This window comes from Triticum urartu, chromosome 2, assembly GCF_003073215.2.
Source record: "Triticum urartu cultivar G1812 chromosome 2, Tu2.1, whole genome shotgun sequence".
Classification (NCBI taxonomy): Eukaryota; Viridiplantae; Streptophyta; class Magnoliopsida; order Poales; family Poaceae; genus Triticum; species Triticum urartu.
The window spans coordinates 63532266-63556388 of record NC_053023.1 but is presented as its reverse complement, the minus strand read 5'-3'; the positions used below and the strand labels follow the sequence as shown (position 1 = coordinate 63556388).

Genomic DNA, 24123 nt, shown 5'->3' with positions numbered 1-24123 from the left:
TAACAACCCAACAATATTAATTAAACATGGTGAGATACATGTGATAACCCAAGTACTAGATACTCAAGAATTGTCCATAACCGGGGACACGGCTAACCATGATTAGATTGTACACTCTACAGAGGTTTGCGCACTTTTCTCCACAAGACTCGATCGCCTCCATTGGATTTCTCGCACTGCAGGGTGTTTGAGAAATGGATGACCGAGACACAGTCTTTCAGAAACGTTAACTCTCTACTCCGGGTAGACCATACCAAACCTATAAAACCCACTACCTGCTGATCTACCTCTTCAAGAGCTTCACGTAACTTACTCAACTATGCTAGAGCCCATAATAGCTTGTGGCTGCACACGGAAGTTTCTAGCATGAATCATCTCAGTTCCCTTTGAGCCTGGGTGGCGGTCCATAGGAAGATCACACGGGTACCCCGGGATTTCCAAAAAAATACAGACAACACTGGGTTCCCCAGGTGCCTCAATCCACCCAGTTGTTTGATTAAGTTGCCACCTTAAGTTGAACCATTAATTAACAATCTCACATCTGTCATGAATTTCACTCAAACCCAAACCACGTCTACGAGCATAGCATAGCAATATAAGCAATACATAGAAGTAACTCCCAAGGGTTTGAATATAACAGGGCAATAGGTTCTACCTCAGCAACTACTTCCCAACCCACAAGTTAATGACATCCTAATCATGCAATGTTTGAGGATTGGAACTAATGCATAAAAACTGGGTAATAATGGGATATGATCAAGGTGTTACTTGCCTTGCTGACGATCCGCGAATCCTAGAGACTCGTAGTAACACGCTTCGCACTCCGGGAATTCTATCGCAAGAAAACAATAACGTACATAAGTAACAAGCAACGATGCACAAGCAAAACTCAAATAAGAGAGGTTGACCAGAAAGTTCAACTTAAGAACTCCGGTACGCAAAAAGAATCAAATCAAACGAAGCAACGAAAGTCAAACGACGAAAGAAAGAAGCTTCGTTTACTAATCTGAAACTAGGTCAAATTTTACAGTAACAAAAACTTGTTTGAGTTGGTTAAACGGAAAGAGGGTTTCGAGACGAAACTCCAGGCACTTGAATCGCCTGATTCCGATAAACGAGCAAAAAGATAAACAGAAACTAAGATTGGATCAGAAATCGCGATCAGAAAAATTGCGGAATAAATCCGAGAAAAAGAAAAACGATGAACAAATTAACGAACGAACGTTCGTTATCTGGACCTAAACGAAGAACGCGTTCGTTAAAATGAACGAACGAGCGAACACTCGCTAAAAAAATAAACCAGAGAAAAACCGATCTAAAAAACGAAAACTAGGGTTTTGAAAAAGAAAAAAAAAACGAACGGTTTTTTTTAGAAAAACCAGCGGTTGGAACCGGCGGCTACCTCCGGCGAGGGCTTGGGCGGCGGGGCGGTAGGGTGCGGCGGCGGCGCGGGTGGCGGGCGGCGGGAGGCGCGGCGCGGCTCGGGGCGGGGTGCGGTGGCGGTGGTGGTGTGGTGGTGTGGGGGCCGGGGCGGCGCGTATATATAGGAGGGGGGCGGCGACTTGGAGTAGGGGGCAAGGCGCGGCGGCGGAGGCGGAGTCCGGCTCGGACTCTGTCCGAGGTGGCGGCGGTGGCGGCGCTCGCGCGCGGGGAGGCGGCGGCGGCGGCCTGGCGCAGCTGGGCCTTAGGCCTAGTCCGCACGGGAACCCTTTTTTTTTAAACTTCGCCGACCGAAATAAAATCCTAAAAAAACCTAAAAATACCAAAACAAATTTTCACCGTCTAATAAAATATTTAGGACGAGTTGAACATTTTCTTGGCCCTAAAATGCAATTTTGAAAACGTGTAATTTTTCTAATGCAAATAGAATCTGAATAAAACCAAATAAAATCCAATAAATGATTTTAATATTTTTCCTCTAATATTTTAATTATCTTGGAGAAGTCCTATTATCTCCACTCATTTGATTTAATATGAAATATTTTTCGGAGAGAAAAATTATAAAATCAAAATCCTCGTTTCATTATTTGATAAAAAATCAAATATGAAAACCGGAAAATCCCCAACTCTCTCTCCATAGGTCCTTGAGTTGCTTAGGATTTCGAGCATTGCGGAATGGAAATGCAACAAATCATGATATGCATGGATGATCTATGTATAACATTACAAATCGAAAATTTGGGATGTTACATACTACTTCGTCCCTCTTGCTGGATCGAGAAGGCGAGGACGTCACCGAGCCGAACGTGTGCAGAACTCGGAGGTGTCGTGCTTTCGGTATTTGGATCGGTCGGATCGTGAAGACGTACAACTACATCAACCGCGTTGATATAACGCTTCCGCGAACGGTCTACGAGGGTACGTAGACAACACTCTCCCATCTCATTGCTATGCATCACTACGATCTTGCGTGTGCGTAAGAAATTTTGAAATTACTACATTTCCCAACAATACTAGCTTTCCATTGATGATATCTCCGTATGAATCTGATTGGTCAAATGGCAACTTGTTTTACCAAAGAAATCAGTGTTAAATGCAAATACTTTAGGAAAGCTAACATCTATCAAAAAGCCGAGCAACCAAACTTTTTTGTAGGTCTAACTGGGATGTACGAAAAAATAGTTTGGTATAAAGTTATCAACACCAAAAGGGTTACTCGGTTGCATGTATAAATGATCACGACACAAATAAAAAACTCGCAAGTTATCAGGATTCATGAAACTAGAAACAGCATGCTCATAAAAACATATAACGTGGCACCAATAGGTGAACAGAGAAGAGGGCGAGTATATACCTCAACAACACAACCACATAACCCTCTACTTCATCTTCATCCTCCACTGCCTCATTATCATACTGGGTAAGGTGACGAAACAACATGTTGCAATACCACCCATTAACCACACATCCCTCACTATTGAACCAATCCGTTCCCTCTGACATCCTTCCACACCCAACAGACCCACCACCTTATCATAATCAATTGCGAGCAGCATGAAGGCGGCCGAAACGGGACTCCAATCATGGCAGGGTCCTTGAGCATCGACAAAAAAGAAAAATCAGTGCGAGATCATATTATATGCTCTAAAGATAGACAGGCGCAGAGGCATTTCCATATATACGGTAGCCTCTTATGAATTCAGGAAAACAATGGATCTCAATTTCTAATTTGGAATTGGCAGCTTAATTTAAACCGCACACATGTAAAATCGGTCGGTTATTTATTTATTTTCGAAGCAGATCGGGTCATACATAGTTACATACATATTCTAAGGCGCAAGGGGAGTTCTTCCGCGATACCTTGTTGGCGTCGGTGGTGTCGTACGGGGAGCGCAAGGAGCGCGAGGAGCGCGCGCCGACGAGAAACGTGGAAGCGGGGGTGAGACACAGAATGATGTAAGCGCAGACCCAGGACGCAGACCAGAGCGCGGGGGGAACCTCGAGCTTACCCAGGGCAAGACGCGCGATGACCAAGGCGAGGTACACTGCGCAGAGGACCCAAAGCAGCCCGCAATGCAGGAAGATGAGCACGTCGAACCTGGCGAGGAACAAACGCCTGTGCTCCGACGCCGGCATCTCCGGCTCGGGGACGGTCATGGGGGGCGAAACCCTAGAGTTGCTCTAACCATTCAACCTCAAATTGGTTCATTCATGCTTTTTTTTTGAGGGATTGGTTCGCCCATGCTCTATTAGTAGGTATAGACTGGGCTGGATGTGACCCGATTTGTGGACTGGGTCGGTGTGAGTGCGAAGCGGTCGGGCCCAAACCTGCCGTGCTTCGTGGGCCGGCCCAAACACGGCACATGCTCCGTTGGCCAATATCTGGACGGGCCCGAGGCAAGCGCGTCTTATAGAAGCCTAACATACGCGAAACCCGGCCGTTCCGTAGATCGAAACCCTAAGAGCATCTCTAGCCGCGCCCCCAAGAAGGCCTCCCGGGAGATTTTTCGGCCGCCGGTGCCAAAAAATCGGCCCAGTCGTGCTCCCAAAGGCCCAGTTTTCGCCGGCTCGGGCCGAAATTGGTGCCGGCGGACCCAACCCGAACCCGGCGCGCTGGGGTCGCTCGGGGGCGCCGGGCGAATCGTTTTTGGCGCGAAGAGCCGCGGGCCAGCCGCGTCAGCAACACGACTCCCTTCTCACCGCTTCGTCGTCCTCATCGCCTCGTTTCCCGCGGCGAATCAATGCCAAAGCTGCACGCTGCGCGCGCTGGTCAGCCTCCATTGATGCCTCACGGGCGGTGCACTGAAGGCCGGGCGACGCGCGTCCCCTCGGCCGCCACGCCATCAAGCCACGCGTAACGCGCCGGCCAAGCCTACCACGCGGCGCCTCCGCCTATATAAGCCGACCACCAGCGCGCCGGAGACACGCATAGATACTCCACCGCCGACGCGCCCATTTCTCCCCCCTTGCTCCTCTCGCCGTCTCGAGTTTAGAAGAATGGCCGAGCGCTTTTCAGGTGACGGCGCGGCGGCGAATGGCTTCGGGCACCACCATCTTCACGAGGACGAGGCTCGCCTCCTTTTCGAGGCCGAGTACCCGGTCCCGCCGGACATGCGGGTGCCCGGGCTTGGAGGATCAGCGCCGGCGGCGTGCCGGTGCCACCACCACCCACCGGGGCGGCGCGACGTGCGGAGATCGCACGTATCCGCGCGTCCCTGCCGCGGGCGGCGAGGGAGGGGCCACGGTACGTCCCCGACAGCCCGCTCTGGGAGCCCTACTTCCGCCGCCGTCACGCCGAGCAGCTCGAGGCCACCAACGGCGTCGTGCCCTCCGGCAGGCTCAATTCCGAGGGCCGGCGCCGGTGGTGGGGCGTGCCCGGCCGCACGTTGGAGGCCGTCCTCGAGTACATCGAGGGCGGCAACACGCCGCGCCTTGAGTACCCCGCTCCCCCGTCCTTCTCACGCCGCCGTGGAAGCTCCTGGACGCCGAGGCGCATGGAGCGGCCCGGGGTGTCCTCCTCCTCGTCCGGCCGCTCGTCGGGCTCTCCCTGCCTCCGCCCCATCAAGCCGAAGCCCCAGGACACGCCTGTCAGCGCGCGCACCCGCAGCTCCGGTGTCCGCATCGGCGACTCCGCCCCCCCACCGGCCGCTTCGTCCTCGTTGAGCCCAAGCCGGAGCCCGGCCTCCCCGTGGAGTACGAGGAGATAGCCCGGCGCGGCTTCTCCGACGAGGACGCCCTGCGGTGGGCGCGCGACGACTACCTCCGGACGGAGATGACCCGGCAGACCGGGGCCCTGGAGGAGATCACCGCCCGCAAGCGTGGGCGCAAGGGCGAGCACGGCGTCGTGGTCCTCGACAGCGACGACGACGACGCCCCCGGACCGTCCAACCCGCCCCGCCAACCGGGGGAGGGATGCAGCAGGGACGGCGGCGGCGGAGACGACGATGACGACAACGGCGGCGACTACACGCGGTTCTACCGCCTCCTCGGCATGTAGAACTGCAAAGGCGGGCGGCGAGCGGCGAGGTAGACAGCGAAGTAGACGGCGAGGAGCGGCGATGGAGACGGTGGGGGCAGCCCGTGCTAGTTTTTTTCATTTTTTTTGTAAAATATATTTAAATTTGAATGAACTCGCCGATGTTTGCGTTAAACTTGAGCCGTGTTTGCGCCGTATTTGACTTTTTCAAAAAAAACGTGGGCGCCGCGACTGGGGGCATCACACCCCCAGTGCACGGTTTAGCGCCGGTGCGCCCTCAGGGGGTATTTTTAGCCCCTCTCGGGGGCCCAACGCTGGAGATGCTCTAACGCAGAGAGAGAGCGGCGGCAGCGGTGGTGAGTGGCGAATCTTGGAAGAAAATTGAGGGCGGGCTCAAAGTAACGGTGTGAAAAAAAACACTGACTCTCAATTCTTTTTTTCAAAGAAGGTCAAAATTTGCCAGAATACTACTGAAAACATGTACTATGCACTAGAAGTGTTTCAGAATTTTTTCAAAATATAAAATTTTGAACCAAAAATTGGTTATGTTTAGCAAAATATGGTATCTCAAAATCTTGCAACCCAAATTACCTCAGAATTTCCCAGATACTACTGGGCACACATAGTATTTACTGTAAATTTTTGGAATTATTTGAAACTGTTAGACTTTAGCAAAATTGCCATGGTTCGAACTATAATAATACAGTAATGGTAGCAGCCTCGTGCGTGCTCTCTGGGACGATGGAAAGCAGCAACGGCCTCGTGCGAGCGAGCCAGCGAACAAGTGGTGTGGGGCTGGGCTGGAAACATCAAACGTTTGGCTGGGCTGGGCCTTAAGTGTAGTAGAAAAAAAAATTGGCAGCGCTGGAGGGCAGGCTCGAGCCTGCTAAAGCCTGCCCTGTAGATTCGCCACTGAACACCCCTATCCCCACCACCACAAGAACTGCGATGGATGGCGGCGGCGGCGTCGGCGGCAGCGGCGGCGGCGAGTATGGCAATCTCAACGACCCCATCCCTTCCCCCACAAGATCTGCGACGGCGGATGGCGGCGGGGAAGATGTCGTGGAGGGGAGCCCTCCGCCGTTCAAAATCCGCAAGCTGGGCGCTCCGGGTACGAGTTCAATTCTCGCTGAGGATCAGAGTGGGGCCATGGCTGCCAGGGACGGCAAGATCGGCGTCGAGCGGATGGATTCGGAAGAGGCCATTGAGTCGATGGCTGCCAGAGGCGGGCATGTGGATACAGAGATGACCCAATTCAAGTATGGCGAGGTTGCGGATGAGGAGCTTCGGAAGGACAAGATGAACGGAGGCAAATCAAAGCAGCAGATCAAGAACCCGGAGGAGGGGGATGTGGAGATGGACCTAGGCAAATCAAACTCCATTATCTCTGAGCAGGAGATCAAGGAGCTCTGTGCGCAGATGGCAGGAGATCAAGGAGCTCTGTGCGCAGATGGACGAGATGGTCGCTTTTATGAATTACAGGATCATACCTTCAGCCCCACTCATCTGCAGCAGCAGCAGCAAGGAGACGAAAGATGAACATGACAAGGCACCACAGTCGGGGATTGACGGCATCTTACAGCGGCTAGCGGATGTGCGCCGTGACATGTCCAAGCTCAAATTGGAACTGACCCCTTTCCGGCACAAGTATCCTTATGAGAAGGTGCTGACTTCTTCAGAGGAGAGGGAGAAGAGGATCAAGTCCAGGCAGGAGTATGAGAAGATGGATAATAAGGAGAAGGCCAGGAGGCAGATGGAGTTCGACGCGAGTGACTTTGAGGGCTACTGTCAAGGCTTGACATCTTATGTTGAACACTTTGAATTCATAAGTAAGATATGGCCAACACTCCTAATTAATCACACAGCAGTGTTCGTTCTCTAATTGCCAACCAGCAAATTCCCTCCTTGTAGCAAATACCGATTCATGGTTTATTAGGATCGATGTACACTAACTTATTTCTGTTGGCAAAACTCTGCAGCCCTAGTGAGCCCCATGCACTTTACATACTACACGCCCAGACAGATCCCACACTATCTTGCTACCTACGGGACCACCTTGCAGATCTTGTCTTTCAAAATTGCCAACATCGATTTGGACCTGAAATGGCCACTCAAAGTGTATGGCGTCGTCGCCGCACGAGACAATGTGGATCGTAGACGCAATATTCTCTTCTTGAGGGAAAGGGGGAACTTCCAAGAGATCACCCAAGAAGTAAGCGCCTGCCGTATTCTATTAATATTCCCTTAGTTTGTTGATCCATTGGTTCGTTGCAATTAAGCATGTGTAATCATGATGCCTGCAGAAACCCTTCTTGTGTTTGACTGGCCCATCTCGTGCAATTTTGGCTAAGGACCCTGTTGACCTTGAAGTCCAACTAAAACTTAAAGGCACAACAGCGTCTGAAGACAGAGTGCTGATCACTAAAAGATGCCAGTACAGTGGCTATCATACCGATAATGGTTTATATACTCTTACCTTGAATAACCGTATTTGCACAACAGAGTTAAGCCTGCAGCAACTGTACTGTCAATCAGTCCAAGCAACTTTCTTGCGTGTCGGTGGCTTTGTTAAAGGCAATACATCCCCTTTCATTCATGGAGGCCGAGTTGCCTGCTCCTCACCACCTCATGGAGGCCAAGGAACTGCCCCGCCCACCCAAGTTGTGTTGCTTGATTCTTGTTATTGTGATGGTGGGAAGATGCCAATAGGCGAAGAAGATGGTTACCTTGATCTGTCAAGGCATGTTGTTTCTGTTGAATTAAGGAGAGTTAGAGACGTTTCTGAAGAATTGGAAGAAACCTTGAATGTTTTCATAGAAGCCTACTCAGACTCTTCTCCAGACTCTCCTCCTAAAGTTTCTGCGAAAGCTGATTTCATGGTCAAGCCTCAGTATTGCGGCATAAGTGAACATGAATGTGTCCTTGCCGGCTCTACGGTGAAGATTACCATTGCTTGGTCACCTATTCTTCGAACCAACAAGGTTATTCTATGAGAGGGATATATGTTTGACAGTGCTCGGGCGTGAATGTTATGAAGTATACCTGTTATATCTATCTATTTCTCTGGTTTGCCAGTAGTATTTTGTCTGTTCAAGTATTTGATCAGCTATTTAAGATGTTGACCTATTGTTGTATCGATCTGCTATGTAAGATTTCGACCATGTGCGTATCGACTCTGTTTTACAAGTCATCTCTTGATGTGTTTCTACTTTCATTACTGCTTTAACGTGTAAGTCATGCTGTGGGAAGTATTTCTGATTTGACAGTTAAGCAGGCACATTATGCAAAGAGTCTGGAATATTTTGTTAATATGCCATGTTACTCTCCCTAGTCTAGAATAATATTTGCTTTCATTCTGTTACGACTAGATTCAGATGGATAAGCTCTGCTGGGAACTTGAGTTGCAGCAAAACACTCAGTTTTCTTTTTTGTCTTGCTTAAAACCTCTGCCCAGTCAATGGGAATATGGAATGTGTGTCACTGGTGACGTGGCTTCAGTTGTACACAGTATGAAGCCATGTTAAGTTGCTCATGAACTACTTATCAGTCCTGTTTAACATGTGATCAGCTTGGTGCACAGCTATTTTGCAGAATGTTGTGACAGAAGAATGCTATGAAGTATGGTATGATACCCTTTGCCCAGCTATATCCATCTACTTCTGTTTTGTCAGTAGATGGTTTGTTTGTTCATGGCATGGTTTGATGATGCTACCTTTCATGAGGTCGGTTGAGATTTTCTCCAAAATATCGATTGATTTATAGCAAAGTCAAACCATCAATGACCATGAAAGTTACTCTGTTCCATTACATCTTATTCATGTGATACTTTCTTGCTTTTCCTTGCCAGATTAATCAGAAATCAGAAAAATGTCGATGCATATCGAAGAAAACAAGACAAGGTCGTTACCACAAATTGTATCTGTGAGAGGTCTCATTCTATACGTTTAGTTTTGAATGCTTGGAAGCCATTGGATTTTTATAGATGAAGTTGAGCTATTAGGAATCCGTAGATGAGCTCTGTTTAGAGAGAGCCGCGACAAGGATGACTTGAACGTTTTTCATGCTCGGTTTTGAGTTTTTCATGCTCGGTTTTGTTAGACACAGATGACTTGGAACATTTTTCACGCTCTGTTTTGTTAGACGGAGATGACTTGAACGTTTCATGGAAATTTGAATGTGAAATCTCAAAACAATTTTCAAGAAGAAAGATTAATGGCATGGTTTGATGCCGCGTGATTGTGAGATCCTGTCGAGAAGATCAAAAGAACGCACACAGAAAACAACCTGCCGAAACTATGTACCTTTCATGAGGTAAGTTGAGATTTTCTCCAGAAGATTGATAGATTGGTAGCAAAGTCAAACCATCAATGACCATGAAATTATTCTGTTCCATTACATCTTATTCACGTGATGTTTTCTTGCTTTTCCCTGCCAGATTCTTCTGAAATCAGAAACGTCGATGCAGATCAAAGGGAAGAAGAAAAGGTGGTTACCACAGATTGCATCTGTGAGAGCTCTCATTCTCCACTTTTAGTTACTTAATACTTGAAAGGCATTGGATTTTTATAAATATAGTTGAGCTTTTAGGAATCCGTATATGAGCTCTGCTTAGAGAGAGCCACAACCTAGTTTAGAGCCCTGATGTTGGATAGTACTGAGCCAATTGGCAGTTTTGTAATGTGTGAGCAAATGCCAACAAATGATACTGTGATAGGGCCAATTTCCCTTACCTGATTTTATTTATAATCTGAATAAATAGGTAGGGGCAATACATTACCCAACCCTCTATCGATCTGATATGGTATCCAACTTAGTGCGTATTTGCACATTACTCAACCCTCTATCGATCTGATATGGTATCCTACTCCTGTGTTAGGGACACTTGGATGCAGACCTGAATGAGACTGGGAGAGTCAGCCAGCTGTTGTGGGATTGTATGGCTCCCTTGTATTACTACAAGACATTTAGAGTAGCATTTTTTATGTGGAAACTTCAATGTCAAGGTTGCTCGTTGGCTGTCTAAAGAAGCCAAACCAGCTGCCATATACTCATCCGAGTTGAAGCGGACACCAGACACTGCAAGAACAATAGCAAAAATCTGCAATTTGCCCAATGTTCATTCACCTTGACCCTTTCTGCTATTCAAACATTACAGCCATACACCATGTTGTTTCCATGTAATTTGTGCTAAAAATTTGTTTGATATAATATTAATGAACAAATGAGCAAGCAATTTGCATTGTAGGTTGTGTTTGATCCTGCACTTAGAGAAAGGCACATAGGAGATGTGCAGGGCCTGACGTTTCAAGATGCTGCCAAAGAAAGACCAGAGGCTTACAAAGCTTTTATGACCCATAAGAGAAGCGTGAGCATTCATATTTTTCTACTTCTGAGAAAATGTTTTATCAGTTGATTTCTTTAGTTGAAAGTTGATATTAGTTCACTGACCAGTGGAGAATACTGTACTTGGAAATGTTGCAAATGCATGGTTGGTTGTAATCGTAATCTTAAGATGTCACAAGTAGATATGCATAGATGCTACATCATTCAATGGCCTAGAGTCAACCATTTTGTAGGCTTGAATATGTTGAACATGGATTGATCTTCCAGTGGAAAAATAATGTTCACTTAATATGACGTGCTCCTAGTCCTAATGAAATGAGGTATCAATGCAAGTCACTGTTTTGGTACCCTGCCAAATACGTGCAGCTGCTTCTGAGGGAGACTTGACAGACAACCAGCTCTGCCAAATCATACTATCACTTGTTATTATTAACTTACACACGCAATAGGTTCATAGGTTTGTACATGAAAGACCAATTTTTATTCTAGGCCGATTATTATCATACAGGATGCCCATACAGCTTCTCTCTAACCAGCTGTATGCCTGTATCAGTGCTTTGATGCTAACAACTGCTGTTTTTCTCAAGACATACCTGCATGCATTAGCTTGTCTTGAAAGATTTGTTTTCTGAATTGGCTTGTCCTTTCAGGGTGGTGGAGAGAGTCTTGATCAGCTATCAGAGCGATGTGTCTCGTGCCTGTATAACAATATAACAGAGTCAAGAAACATAAAGGTAAACTCCAGGCTTCAGACTTTTCCCCGCAAAAAGCAAAACAAAACAAAACTGTGGGCTTCATTTTTACTTCGACCTATAACTGGTGAATCAGACTATTAGTTTGTAAACTTGACAATCTCGAAAAAAAAACTTGAGTGCTTACTCAGCACTTATCAAAAGGAATGCTATTCAAAGGAGGAGGTGGCTTAACCTGGCACCGTTTGGTTACCTGCATGATATTTGCTTACTTGCCTATGACCTTGTGAGTATTATTTCTGAACTTAAATTTCTCCTGCACCAACAGGAGAGCGAGTTAACCTGGTCTCCCATGGCGGAACCATCAGAGAGCTCTACAGGCATGCCAATCCCACGAGACCGCTCCATCGCAAAGAAGATGTTGGCTCTAAAGGTGACATGGAGTTGAGTGTGAAGAAGAATGCCCAAAGTATGCGGCAGATGGCGGCTGCACCACGCTGACTATCGCCGGCACAACACCTTGTTAGAGGATGCTGCTTGTGGCGGCGCACCAACTTTAACTTGGTGCGCAGCTATGCTGCAGAATGCTGTGACAGAAGAATGGTATGAAGTATGATTATGATACATTTTTACCCAGTCATATCTATCTATTTCTGTTTGGCCATAACGTATACTACTCCCTCCGTTCGGAATTACTTGTCTCGAAAATGAATGTATCTAGAACTAAAATACGTCTAGATACATTCATTTCTGCGACAAGTAATTTCGAATGGAGGGAGTACTAGCTAGCATGCGTGGCGTACAGCCGCGTACAGCGCTGGTGGGTTACTGTGGAGTGTTGTGCATCTGGTTCGGTTCATCTTTCTTTGTATTTGCTCCATAGTGTTCTTCTTTCTTTCGGGTTTTGTTGCTAGGCTGACTTGTTGTGCGAAGCTCTGTTCAGTTGGTGTTAGATGACATGTTAGAACAGATGGTGATGCGATCAGAATCTAATGGCCCTTAATTGTTCCGTGTTTAACGCTACAAACCACGCATCAAGCCACAATCGATCGATCTCTAATTTTCCCTGCAGTGAAAAAGAAAAAAAACCCGCTCGCACGACCTCCTCCTCCTCCCGCGCCATTCGCCTCGCGCAGCCGCGCCCTTCACCGCCGCCTCGTGCACCGGAGCCACGGGAAGCCGCCGCAGGTCACCGGGAGCCTGCCCCCACCGCGGGTCGCTGCCTTCCCAGCCGCGGGAGCCCGCCCCCGCCGCGGGTCACCGCCTCCCCAGCCGCCCCGCCGCGCCCTTCCCCACCTCCGGAACCGCAGCTTGGGGGCAATACCGCGGGAGGGGCCATGGCCGCGGAGATGACCCACGCAAGCGCGAAGCCCAGGTAGAGGAGGGCTCCCGCCGCGACGCAGAGGACGCGCCCGAGCGCCAGCATCGGGGCGAGGGCCACGTGCACGAGTGCCAGCACCACGATGACGATCCGCGGCGGCGGGGGTAGGGGAGGGGCGGCACCGCGTCGGCGACGGCCATCGGTCGGTTCGGGAAACCCTAGCTCCTCGAAGCTTCTCGATCGCACTCGGTGGGGGCGAAGTGGTTGGGCGGCACAGCAAGGGGATAGTGGTTTGTGGGAAATTGGGATTAATTAATGAGGAGCAGGGGATAGGGGAAGGGGGTTTTGCGGCGAGCTGTCCCGCTTCCCTTCCGGGTTAAGCTCTAACCCATTTCCTCTCTGCATGCGGATGCGGATTCAGGTTCTAAGAGCATATCTAGCAGACCCTTAAAACGCTCCAACCCGTAAAATAACCACCCGTTTACGGTTTCGGATGAAAAAAGTGGCCCGGTATGTGGGCCCACGACCTGTAAAAAAATTGGGAGGCATGGAAAATCTTCGCCCTCAACCTTCAGATACACAGGATGGGAGGCCGACCCGAGCTTGACCCTTATCGACTATGAGATTTGGCGGGAGAGACATTTTCGCGCGGTTGTTCCCACCCTAAGCCGCCAACCACCTTCCATCGCCCGCTCCGGAGCACCTTCCCCAGCTTCCTTCCACCACCATGGAAGCCTCCCGGTCGTCGGTCATCACCGTGGATATCATCCACACGCCATCCCCTTCGGCAGGTCTCCTCACCGATCATGTCGCACCCGTCGTCGTTCAAGGCTCCAATACGCTACCCCGCAAGCGGCAGGGCAACGTCGTAGTCCAGGGCGGCGCTCCCGCAGCCCCTGTCAGGAAGGCACGCACGCCCGCCGGCCCCGCCGCCTCCGATGTGAATTCGGTCGGGCACCCGCCAGCGAAGAAGGGGAAGGTTTCCGGTGCGAAATGCAAGAAGCTCGTCGGAAGACCTACCCCACCAACACCTCCCCTGGTTGCCCCGGCAAGAACTACCCCGAGGATGCCCGCCGACGGCGCTGCTACCGCCGCCCCCCGAGGTGTTCGACGGAACGGGCGTAAGGTATGATGCTTTGATTTCTTGTACTTCTTTCACTTTTCTCCATTGTGCGTGTTCATGACTTGTTGAGCAAAATTGTAGTGCCGGTTTGCATGATGCGACTGTCAACTTCGTGCAAATGTTGGACGACAACATGATCGACATCGATCAAGCCCCGATCGGTGATTACGGTTACAATGAGATGGATGGTGGCATGCACAGTCACGGTGAGGAAGAAGATGATGTGGAGGAGGTTGACGAGGGGGTGTTCGACGCAACGCAAGAAAAATCACGCGCAAGATCGAAGAACTACACGCCATTGGAAGATAAAAAAAACTTGATCAAGGCTTGGGAATCGGTGTCTCTTGATGCGTGCACCGGTGCTGACCAAACCGCCAAGCGGTATTGGCAAAGGATAGAGGATCAGTACCTCAGCATGATGGCAAAGTATCCCAACAGGACGCCACGCACCTTTCGGTCTCTCCCAGGTCGTTGGGACGTGATCAAGCCGGTTTGTAGCCGTTGGGCTGCTTGTTTGACGCAAGTCCGCAATGCACCTCCAAGTGGTACTGTTGAATCCTATTATGTGAGTTTGTTTTCATGTCCCAAGTTGTGCAAATCTTTTGTAGCCGTCGGAGTGGTTGCATAATTTGGCATTGTTTTCATTTTGTAGGACAAAATTGCGCAAGAAAAGGTACAAGGACATGGAAACTTCCCATAAAAAAGCATTCAACTAGAGCATTGTTGGAAATTTCTTAAAGATAGCGAGAAGTGGAAGGTGATTGGCAAAGAATCCCCACCGAAGAGAGGTGCACTCACCAAGAACAAGCCCGATGAAAACAAAAAGGCCAAGGACAAAATCAAGAAGGAAGCGGAGGCATCAAGCTTGCGGGACAAGTTAGATCATATGGTTAAGTCCAATGAGATATTGGTGATCAAGACATTGGAGGCAAAAAAGAAGTTGGCTGAGAAGAAGGCTCAAGAGAAGCAAGAGAAGTGACAACTACTCAACGAGGAGACCGTGCGCAAGGCCGCCATTCAGGAGAGAAGAGCCATGGCCAAGCTCCTTCAAGAGGAGAACAAGATCATGATGATGAATCAAAATAGATGGATGGTCACCAAAGAATGGCATGACATGGCAAGGTTGGAGATCTTGGAGAGGAGAAGGCTAGCCACAAGAGACCATGCAGTGCCAAGGTTCGGTGGTGGTTCGGCAATGGTGGTGGTGAAGATTTCATCTTGTGATGATGATGATGATGATGATGGCGTGATGATGGATGTGATGTCCTTTGGGTTGCGACGCAAAAACTATGTTCAAATGTCCCCAAAACTGTATTTGAATTCTCGAAATTTGTGTTTATTTGTTAAAATCGCGGTCAATTGCATTGTGTGGTTTTACGGTTATCTCTAGTTTGCGGGCTCTGTTCGGCCGCAGCCGATTTCGGCCCTTAAAACACGCTTTTCTCAGCCCTTATCCCGGTTATAAGGGTCGCGGTTTTAAATTGTCTGCTAGAGATGCTCTAACCGGGTACGTGGAAATGGTGAGTGCCTGATGCGATCCTGCACAATTACAGAATTTCTTTTTTTTACAAGAATTACTGAATTTCTTGTTCAAGCCACCGGGCCAAATGTCTAAATTTATTACCAAATTTTATTTCCAACGAAATAATACTGAGTTGGATTTCAGTTAGGGTTTTTGAATTAAAAAAACTCTCAATCGGGATCCTCAATTTGAAGTTGAAAAATTCTGAGGGAAATGGTTAACACCCAATTTATTTAGTTTGAAGTATTTTGAAAGTTTCAAGACCTAGTGTCAAATTATTATGATTGCATAATTAGGTAAATTTTCATTGAAAAACGGCTTGAAAGGAAAGGACTATATTGTCAAAAGCAACTGAAAGTCCTGATAGATCCTTTCTCCTGGAAATAGATTTCGATGATAATCGGTTTGAAAGAGAAAACACACCCAATAACTAGATAAAAATAATATAATTGCAGTTCAATACAGTGTAATGAAAAATTGATGCTATGGACCACAGTCCATTATGCATAGATCGGAGAAGTGCCTTCAGATGTTACGGTTCGACAAAAGAAAATTGGGTAAAGCATGTGACAGTTTTCAACGACACAAAACGAAGGCAAGCAGACACCTCATCCATGATGGGCAGCCCACATTGCGATTGCCAACGAGATTCAAGGATTGAGAATTCCACCAAGAACGAAAGGGAAATTCAATCGACTGAATTTCAGTAAAATGGAAGAAAAAGGGCACACGTCTTTTTTGACAGTAGCGAATCTTGCAAACAAAAATTGGATAAAAATGTCTAACCTATTTTTTGACCATTGCTTTCTAGGCTAATTCATTCTTACATTGAGAGATTTTGTGCGAAGAATTTGTCTTAACTTATTTAACAGAAAACAGAAAATAATCAAAGTTAGAGGGCTTCTTCAATTTACACATGCATTTTGTTGTCAAATTACAAATAACAAATTGATGAATGAACAAACCGATCTAGCGCGCCCTAAGCTCGTCTCTGTAACATAGATAACCAATGCAAATTTATTTACCAAATATCCAACACTGATTGCGAATTTGTATCTCTGGTCATAGTATTAATCATCATAACGTTAAAAATGTAGACGAATTTCAGCAGCCAATACGAGGATGAAAACGACAACACAAGCCTGCCAGCAGGTAGAGTTTAACATTCTAACAGAGGACCCAACGACCACGATGGCAGTAGATAAACATAACCACGAGGATAGTCGAAATGCATGGCAACGCAGACATAGCCCACTTGCAGAACGTTACTACCATGCATACAACATAAGAATGCAAACCGACGACAGTCATACCAATTCATCACCAGATTAATGTCTCATGGAATGGAAGCATTTTCTTCCAACGGGGTATTACAAACAGGACACAAATTCTACCAACATGTATACACCAATACTCCAGTGCAAACTTGTAAGCAAGTAGCCTGGAGTAGCATCGAACATCATCACCAGATCCATAATGACCCACAAACTTCACGGCTATTGATGATTACAGTCTAGTAATATCAGAAATAAGCAAGTCTACAAAAGTTCCCATGGCTAATGACGATTAGGATCTACTAATAGTAGAAAGAAGCAAGTATTCAAAGGCTGTTTTTCCTCTGAAAACTTGCATCTGTTGGGATCACTCACAACCATCAGTGGAATGGGCACTGTAGCTCCTTGCCAAATTCTGCGGACACCCTCTCTTCTTAGCTTCATCTGCCAACAACCAGGCCCAAGATTTGATTAAATTACCACATAAAAGAACATTGCCAAATCAACATTAAGCATCCAATAGTATACTCCCTCTGTCCCAAAATAAGTGTCGCAAGTTGTACATAAGTTGAGACACTTATTTCCAGACGGAGGGAATATTTTCAACTTGAAGTCGTGTAAATCTAAAGCCCATGCCACTCATTTTCCAGCAATGAAGTAACTTCTATCTTGTGAGATATTATAGAATTCGAATCTTTCTCATCCTTGCAATTGGTAGTGATAAAACACACAACTGATGATATAAACTTGAAACATCATATATTAGCTGTTCTCAAACGGACGTCTGCCAAAATGTAGTGGCATAGCACGAGGGGCTACCCTTCCTGTGGGGTTCGCCGGGCTCGAAGAATCCGGCCGTTGCTAGGCATGGCCAGCCGTGGGGATGCACCGCCGCCAGCCAAGAAGCCCTCCTCCGGTCCAGCGGGACGGGGTGGGGCAGTTCCGCCGCCGGCGGCGGGTGCCGGACGTGGCGTCCTGGCGCAGCCTGGCCAAAGGCCGCCGGCGGGCGGGGCCGTCGTGCAAAGTCACCCAGGCAGAGGCGCTGGCCCCGTGGGTGCGCGGCCTCCGGGGCAGGGTCACCTGCTGCCGGCCTCTGGGAGGGGTAGCCTGAGGCCGCCGGCGCCAGGCGCGGTGCCCGTTGTCCCTGCTGCCGGACGGGGTGGTCTGAGACCACCGGCGCCAGGCGCGGCGCCCATTGCTCCGCCGGCTGCGGGTCATGGAGGCCCTAGACCTCCAGTGCCGGGCACGCCTGGTGTGACTACGGCTGGACGCGGGGGTTTGCCGGCGACCGCAGGCAATCAACCACGGGCTGCACCTCCGCCCCATTATGTTGCTAGGCCGACGCTATACCGGTCCGGTACGATAAAGACTAATCAGCACTCTAACAACAGAGAGCCCAATGATCCACCCCAAGGTCAGTGGGGGGATGATGGGTTTGATGCGTATGGTGAGGGACGGCACCGTGGCTCCTCATCCACGGGAGGAGGTCGTGGCTATGCCTGGCAGAGTGATGGGTCGACAGAGAGACCGTTTCTCGGCCCTACAGGCGGTTTTGTTGAGGGAGCCTCAGGCCCGGATCACCGTCAGAGAGGTGGCTTTCGGGGCCATCGTGGAGGTCGGGGAGGAGGCCGTGGGAGGTTTCGTCGACCGCCCCTGCCTAAGGTGCAATTGTTGAGAACGAGGCGTCAGTACCGGAGCCCCACCACGCGCCCACTGAACTTCCTCCCCAGGCGATGGAGGTGGTGACTACTTTGGCCAGTGTGGAGGTTCCTGAGAATGGGACTATGGCCGAGGATTCCGGCAGGTCCGATGCTGACAGGCTATCCAAATATGCGCGCAAAAAAGAAAAGATGCTGTGCTACCGTTGTGGGGAGAAGGGCCATTTCATTGCTGAGTGCATGGCCGAGCTGTGTGAGACATGCGGCAAGCCGGCTCATCCCTCCAGTGAGTGCCCGTTCTTGCGTGACCAGGCTCCCTCACTGACTGTGTATGGAGTCTACTGCGCTGAGCTTATGTTCTTTGAATCACCGGCCACGCGAGAGATTCCGGATGAAACCCCGAGTTTGACCACCGGGGTTGTGAAAGCGACCCAGGGAGAGGTGACTGAGGCTCAGATCGTGCAGAGGCTTCAGGAGCTGGCTCCGGGGGACTTTCACTGGGAGCTGGTGGTTCTCGAGGATAAGGTCTATAAGGTTGATTTTCCCACAGTGGATGACTTGCAGAGGTTGTTGAGCTTTGGTTTGTGTAGAGTTCCTGGCACTTCATGCATTCTAGAGTTCCACGAGTGGAAGAAGGTGGAGCCTAAGGGAAAGCCGCTTACACAGGTCTGGTTGCGGTTTGTAGGGGCCCCGTCTAAGCCTTTGCAGGATGTTCGTGTTGTGGCCAGTCTGGGTATGGTTGTTGGGAAAACGGAGAGAGTTGATATGGCTTTTACCCGGGCTCATGGGGTGGCCCGGCTTTTAGTCAGTGTTCTTGATATTGAGTTCGTGCCTGATGTGGTCAACTGGACTTATAGGGGCGAGGTGTTCCTGCTCGATATTGAGTTTGAGGACACAGCTCTGTTTGCAGATGCGGTTAATGGGAATGATGTTGATATGCATGAGGGTGATGGAGATGAGGGCGCCAATGGGCCACAGATTGATGACCCCGCACGAGAGGGGTCTAACGGTTCTCGCCCAGATGCTCAGCGGCCCGGGGAGGGGACCGGGGTTGAGCAAGCAGTATCGCCATCGGTGCCTATGACCTCGTTGCGGTTCGGGTCCTTTGAGCCAGCATTAGCGCCACCTAGACTTTGGAGTGACCGGGTGGATTCTGAGGATTTGTTCGAGTACACGCTTCCTCTGTTGGAGTTTGAAGGGGCTGACGGTTCTGGACACTTGGTGAGGGACTCATCGGCGAGGACTCTGGATGGAGTCGGGGTGGGGGAGCCGGAGGTCGCTTCTCTTTCCCTTCCTCCTCTTGTGGTCGAGCCTCCAGTGTGGATTGCTACCCGTGGGCTGCTGATGGGGGTCGGGGGGTCGGGGCAGGAGGCCTTGACGTCTCCCCTCCACATCCGGACGCCAGTGACGTCGGTCACGTCGGGGTCGGCCAACGCCGGGGAAGGGAGCCCGAGGCAGGTGGCCTCGGCTCCTGCTACTCCGGTGAAGGCGGCGACACCTGCACCATCTGCTGCGTTGGAGGGGGGCTGGGGCAGGAGGCCCTGGCTCATCCTTCTTCCCTGGCGGTCTGGACGACCGCCTCTTCTTCGCCGACACTGTCTGCACGGGCGGATGGGGCGGGAGGAGGGCGCGGGCAGGCGGCCCCCGTAATCCCCTCTCCGTTCGCACCGGTGGCAGCGGACTCCGGCGTGGGGCACCCGTCTGTGGGGCTTGGGAGCACGCAGCCGCCTCTTCTGGTCTCAACGCCAGGCTTTACGAGGGAGGAGGTGGTTGCTTTTGGCGGGATCCCGGACCCCGTCTTGACAGGCAGACGGATGAGTGCTCGCATCCACGATCTCCCGGAGGTGGACGATATGCAGCAGCGGTGCGCTATGAGGGCGGCCAAGCTTCAGGAGGCTGCATCATCCTCTGGTATGTCCGTCAACATATCTAGCTCTTTATTGCATTTTTCTAATGAGGAGATTATAAATAATGCAAACCAGTTAGGAGTTTCACTAGGTGCCACGGATAGTGAGATCACTAATTCGGTCAATGATTTGTTAGATTTGGAGACGGAACGTGTCTTAGAGACTATTCGTAATCTTGCAGCAGTTAAACCGATGAATGATGAAGAGATTGATGCGTTAGGGGTTAGAGTGTTGACACTGATTTCGGCCAAAGTGAAACATGGTGCTTAGATATTATTAAAATAAAGTAATTTATATATAAAATAGCATGATAAATTTCTACCGCGCCACTCAATATAAAATAACAAACCCGGAAATAAAAGGAAAGGAGCAATATCGTCGCATAAATTAGTGGACATATGACTTTCATACACATACACCATCATCAACCACGAAATTCCAACATTGATACAAATTCAAAGTTTCATAGACGACGCTAATATTGCCACAATGCTATATCATATTTATGAGTATTATTCTGTCATCGCTAAAAAAAATATTAGCACAGTAATGTTCGCGTAAAATAATATAACACGCGACAATGTATAAAAAATGTCAAGTCATCATGAATGATATATCTGTGGAAAAATGCTTCCCCATGTCTAAATCTGACCAAGTGCACTTATACGAGATAGCTACGTACATGCATGCATATCCTATTCCATCAGCCGATCGCATGCAAGCATGCCCAGAGCCCACGCATTATGTGGCCTAATTAAGCCCAGCTGATGGGACATTACCGGTAATTAGTGATTAAACAAATAAAAAGGGGAAAGGAGCCAGCCACGCTCCCACGTTCATGGACACGATCCCACAATCAGAACGTGGGCAGGCGCGCGTCCAGCCGGCTCTCCACTGCTTCCCTTCGTCCCTATAAATACCAGGCCGTTTGACTGCTCTCGGGTCGCTCATTATTTCATCCACACGCCGCCGCTGCTGCTCACCACATCCATCGATCGCTCATTCAGTCCATTGCTGCCCGCTCATATTCATCAATCCATCCATCACTCACGCACATACAACAGCTGCTCGTCCGCTCACCGTCGTCGCCGCCGGCCGCTCGTCTCATCGCCGTCGGCTGCTCGTCGTCCACGTCGCCGCCGCCGTCATCGTCGCCGGCTGCTCGTCTTCCACGTCGCGGCCGCCGCCGTTGTCGCTGGCTGCTCGTCGTCATCGTCGCCGGTCACGCCGCCCGTCGGCGGCCATCTGCCCGTCGTCCGCTCGCTGTCGTCGTCGTCGCTCGCTCGTCATCCACACCGCTCATCGTCCACGCCAGCAGCTGCTCGTCCGCATCACTTCCTCACATCGTACGGGAGAAAAACTAAGGCAAGGTGAGAATACATGGCTACCTCCTTGCTCCTTTCTTGATGCATTCCTCTTGCATCATATGTCTCAGAGTACTATTGGTGTTCTACGTCGCTCCATATAGCACACCTAGTTTGGTCTCATGGGATCCAGCATCCCTTGTTGATACAAATCATGGTTAAGTCAAGTTCATCTTGTTTTGGTCTCATGGGATCATGCATCTCATGTTGATACAATTCAAGAACAAAAATTCCTTCTTGTTTTGGTTTCATGGTGATCTTGCATCCTATGTTGATACAGTTCAAGATTAAAATATATTCATCGATGATGTTTTATTTTCACCACATATCTCATATATATTCGGTTCTACCCACAAAAGTCTTCTTGTTTTGGTCTCATGGTGATCTTGATCCCATGATGATACAAATCAAGATAATGCATGAGATGCCTAGTGGTCATATATCACTCCTCAATCCTATAATGATGCAAACTAAGTGCACCCAATGCAACTAAAATTCTTCTTGTTTTGGTCTCATGGTGATCTTGCATCTCCATGTTGATACAAATCAGGACAAAAAATTATGCTGATCTTGTTTTGGTCTCATGGCGATCTTGCATCCCATGTTGATTCAATTCAAGGATAGAAATACGTCCATCTTGATTTGGTCTCATGGTGATCTTGCATCTCCATGTGGATACAAGTCAAGACCAAAATTTATGCTCATCTTGTTTTGGTCTCATGGCGATCTTGCATCCCATGTTGATACAATTCAAGGATAGAAATATGTCCATCTTGATTTGGTCTCATGGTGATCTTGCATCTCCATGTGGATACAAGTCAAGACCAAAAATAAAAATAAACCCCATATTGATTTGGTTTCATAAAGCCCTATGTTGTTGGAAATGCAGGCATATTTCTTCCATATAAGTTATAGCCTGTCCGGATCGCTAAATGCAGTCATCGTTGCATCATGTGGTGCTAGTTATGTAATCATGAAGCAAAGACCCAAAAAAATGATAATATTTGCATGCCATCTGCCTAGTTAACTTCATCATGTTCATGCGAAACATAAATCAATATATACTTCTGTTTGGTTACACTACCAGCATACAGTTTGTGCTATGTTGGTGATAATACAAGTAAGAACAAATCAGCATACTTCACTTGGTTATGCTACGCATGGGCACAATGTTGCTACATGATGTTAGTACTAATACAAGTGAAGTGAAACTTCATGAAAATATTCCCATGCACCGCAAATCCGAAGTCATATAAATATTTGACTAGATTCGCTTAGTCGCATGCCCATATATGATATGTTTGAGACTAGCAAAGCTAGTATTTAAGCATAACCCATATGTCATAAGAAAATCCCTCATACAGATTAAAATTAAATCACGTGTTCCTTTCATATAGGTGAATGCATCCACAAAACTAAAAGATAATTAGGGTCATAGCTCATGTCACTTGCACTAAACATAACATAGTGCGATTGAATATGTGATCAACAAATTTCATATAGCCCTCGCATATGATGGCTCGGTGCAACGCTATATACATTGCTATAAAGTAAACCAAATAATCCACCATTTCAGGCATGCATGCCTAAATCACATGCATGTCAAAATTAACTCATGAAAAGAGTTATGCCCCATATTGCACATACGCGCGTTAGCCCGGCTAGTTAACCATTAAATAGATTTTCATATGATTAAAAAGGACAACCACTACATATTTGTGATGGTTAATGAGCTAGGCATGAACGTGCTATATGAATGAACATTGTCAAATCATGAATGTTATGTGACGCATATGTTAGCATAGACGAAGTTCAAGGCTCTCCGAGTACGCCGACGTCGAAGACCGCGAGGAGGACTATTTATTTCTACATTTTCTAGTCTTCTTTTATTTCTACATTTTGTAGTACTCACGTGTTGCAATTATATGTAATAGGATAGTTGGAATTCTTAATCAGGGGTTTTCTCTACGGAGATGTGATTAACAGATCTTTTATGTAAATGTAAGAGTTCTGGAAATAAAGTACCTGCAATGTTTGATCCTATTTTTATTATATGCATTTACTCATTTAAATTATTCACTCTGTATCAATGACGTGGACGCGTGTTCTCATGCCCCGCCATTTTCCCGTCATCATATTTACTCATTTAAATTATTCACTCTGTATCAATGACGTGGACGCGTGTTCTCATGCCCCGCCATTTTCCCGTCATCATAGAGTGCTAGATAATATGTTTGCGGATCTAGCACCTCCAAATCATGTGTCTGAGGATGATGATGTACCCATCGAAAATGATGCTGATAATTTAAGTGAACCCGGTTATGAGGACCGAGCGGCAGAGCCTAGTAAACCAAAACGTAAGTGGAAACGGAAAATCTATCCTGATTCCGCAGTTCGTAGGAGTGCTAGGATTCGAATCACTAAAAAATTCCATGATGAATTATGAGAGGAATCTTTTGGAATAGCAGAGGTCTGAAGGACTTGGCTAAAAGAAGGTTCCTTG

At 48.3% G+C, this 24123-nt stretch overlaps 2 protein-coding genes across 2 annotated transcripts; one reads left to right on the top strand and one right to left on the bottom strand.

The window, feature by feature from the left end:
- Window positions 1-2726: 2726 nt before the first annotated feature.
- On the bottom strand, window positions 2727-3596 carry LOC125541032. The gene is made up of 2 exons (XM_048704529.1): window positions 3301-3596; window positions 2727-3034 (listed from the first exon to the last, which is right to left on the bottom strand). Exons 1-2 carry the CDS (start codon window positions 3574-3576, stop codon window positions 2915-2917), a joined length of 396 nt encoding a protein of 131 aa, XP_048560486.1. The 5' UTR covers window positions 3577-3596; the 3' UTR covers window positions 2727-2914.
- A 2711-nt stretch (window positions 3597-6307) lies between these two features.
- LOC125535769 lies at window positions 6308-8606 on the top strand. The gene is made up of 4 exons (XM_048698843.1): window positions 6308-6814; window positions 6846-7245; window positions 7396-7628; window positions 7720-8606. Exons 1-4 carry the CDS (start codon window positions 6365-6367, stop codon window positions 8407-8409), a joined length of 1773 nt encoding a protein of 590 aa, XP_048554800.1. The 5' UTR covers window positions 6308-6364; the 3' UTR covers window positions 8410-8606.
- Window positions 8607-24123: the final 15517 nt, after the last annotated feature.

Coding starts and splice junctions, on each gene's coding strand:
- LOC125541032 (XM_048704529.1), bottom strand. CDS start 3,576: ATGCCGGCGTCGGAGCACAGGCGTTTGTTCCTCGCCAGGTTCGACGTG. Junction 3,035..3,300: donor ACACCACCGACGCCAACAAG/GTATCGCGGAAG, acceptor TCGATGCTCAAG/GACCCTGCCATGATTGGAGT.
- LOC125535769 (XM_048698843.1), top strand. CDS start 6,365: ATGGATGGCGGCGGCGGCGTCGGCGGCAGCGGCGGCGGCGAGTATGGC. Junction 7,246..7,395: donor TGAACACTTTGAATTCATAA/GTAAGATATGGC, acceptor AAAACTCTGCAG/CCCTAGTGAGCCCCATGCAC. Junction 7,629..7,719: donor TCCAAGAGATCACCCAAGAA/GTAAGCGCCTGC, acceptor TGATGCCTGCAG/AAACCCTTCTTGTGTTTGAC.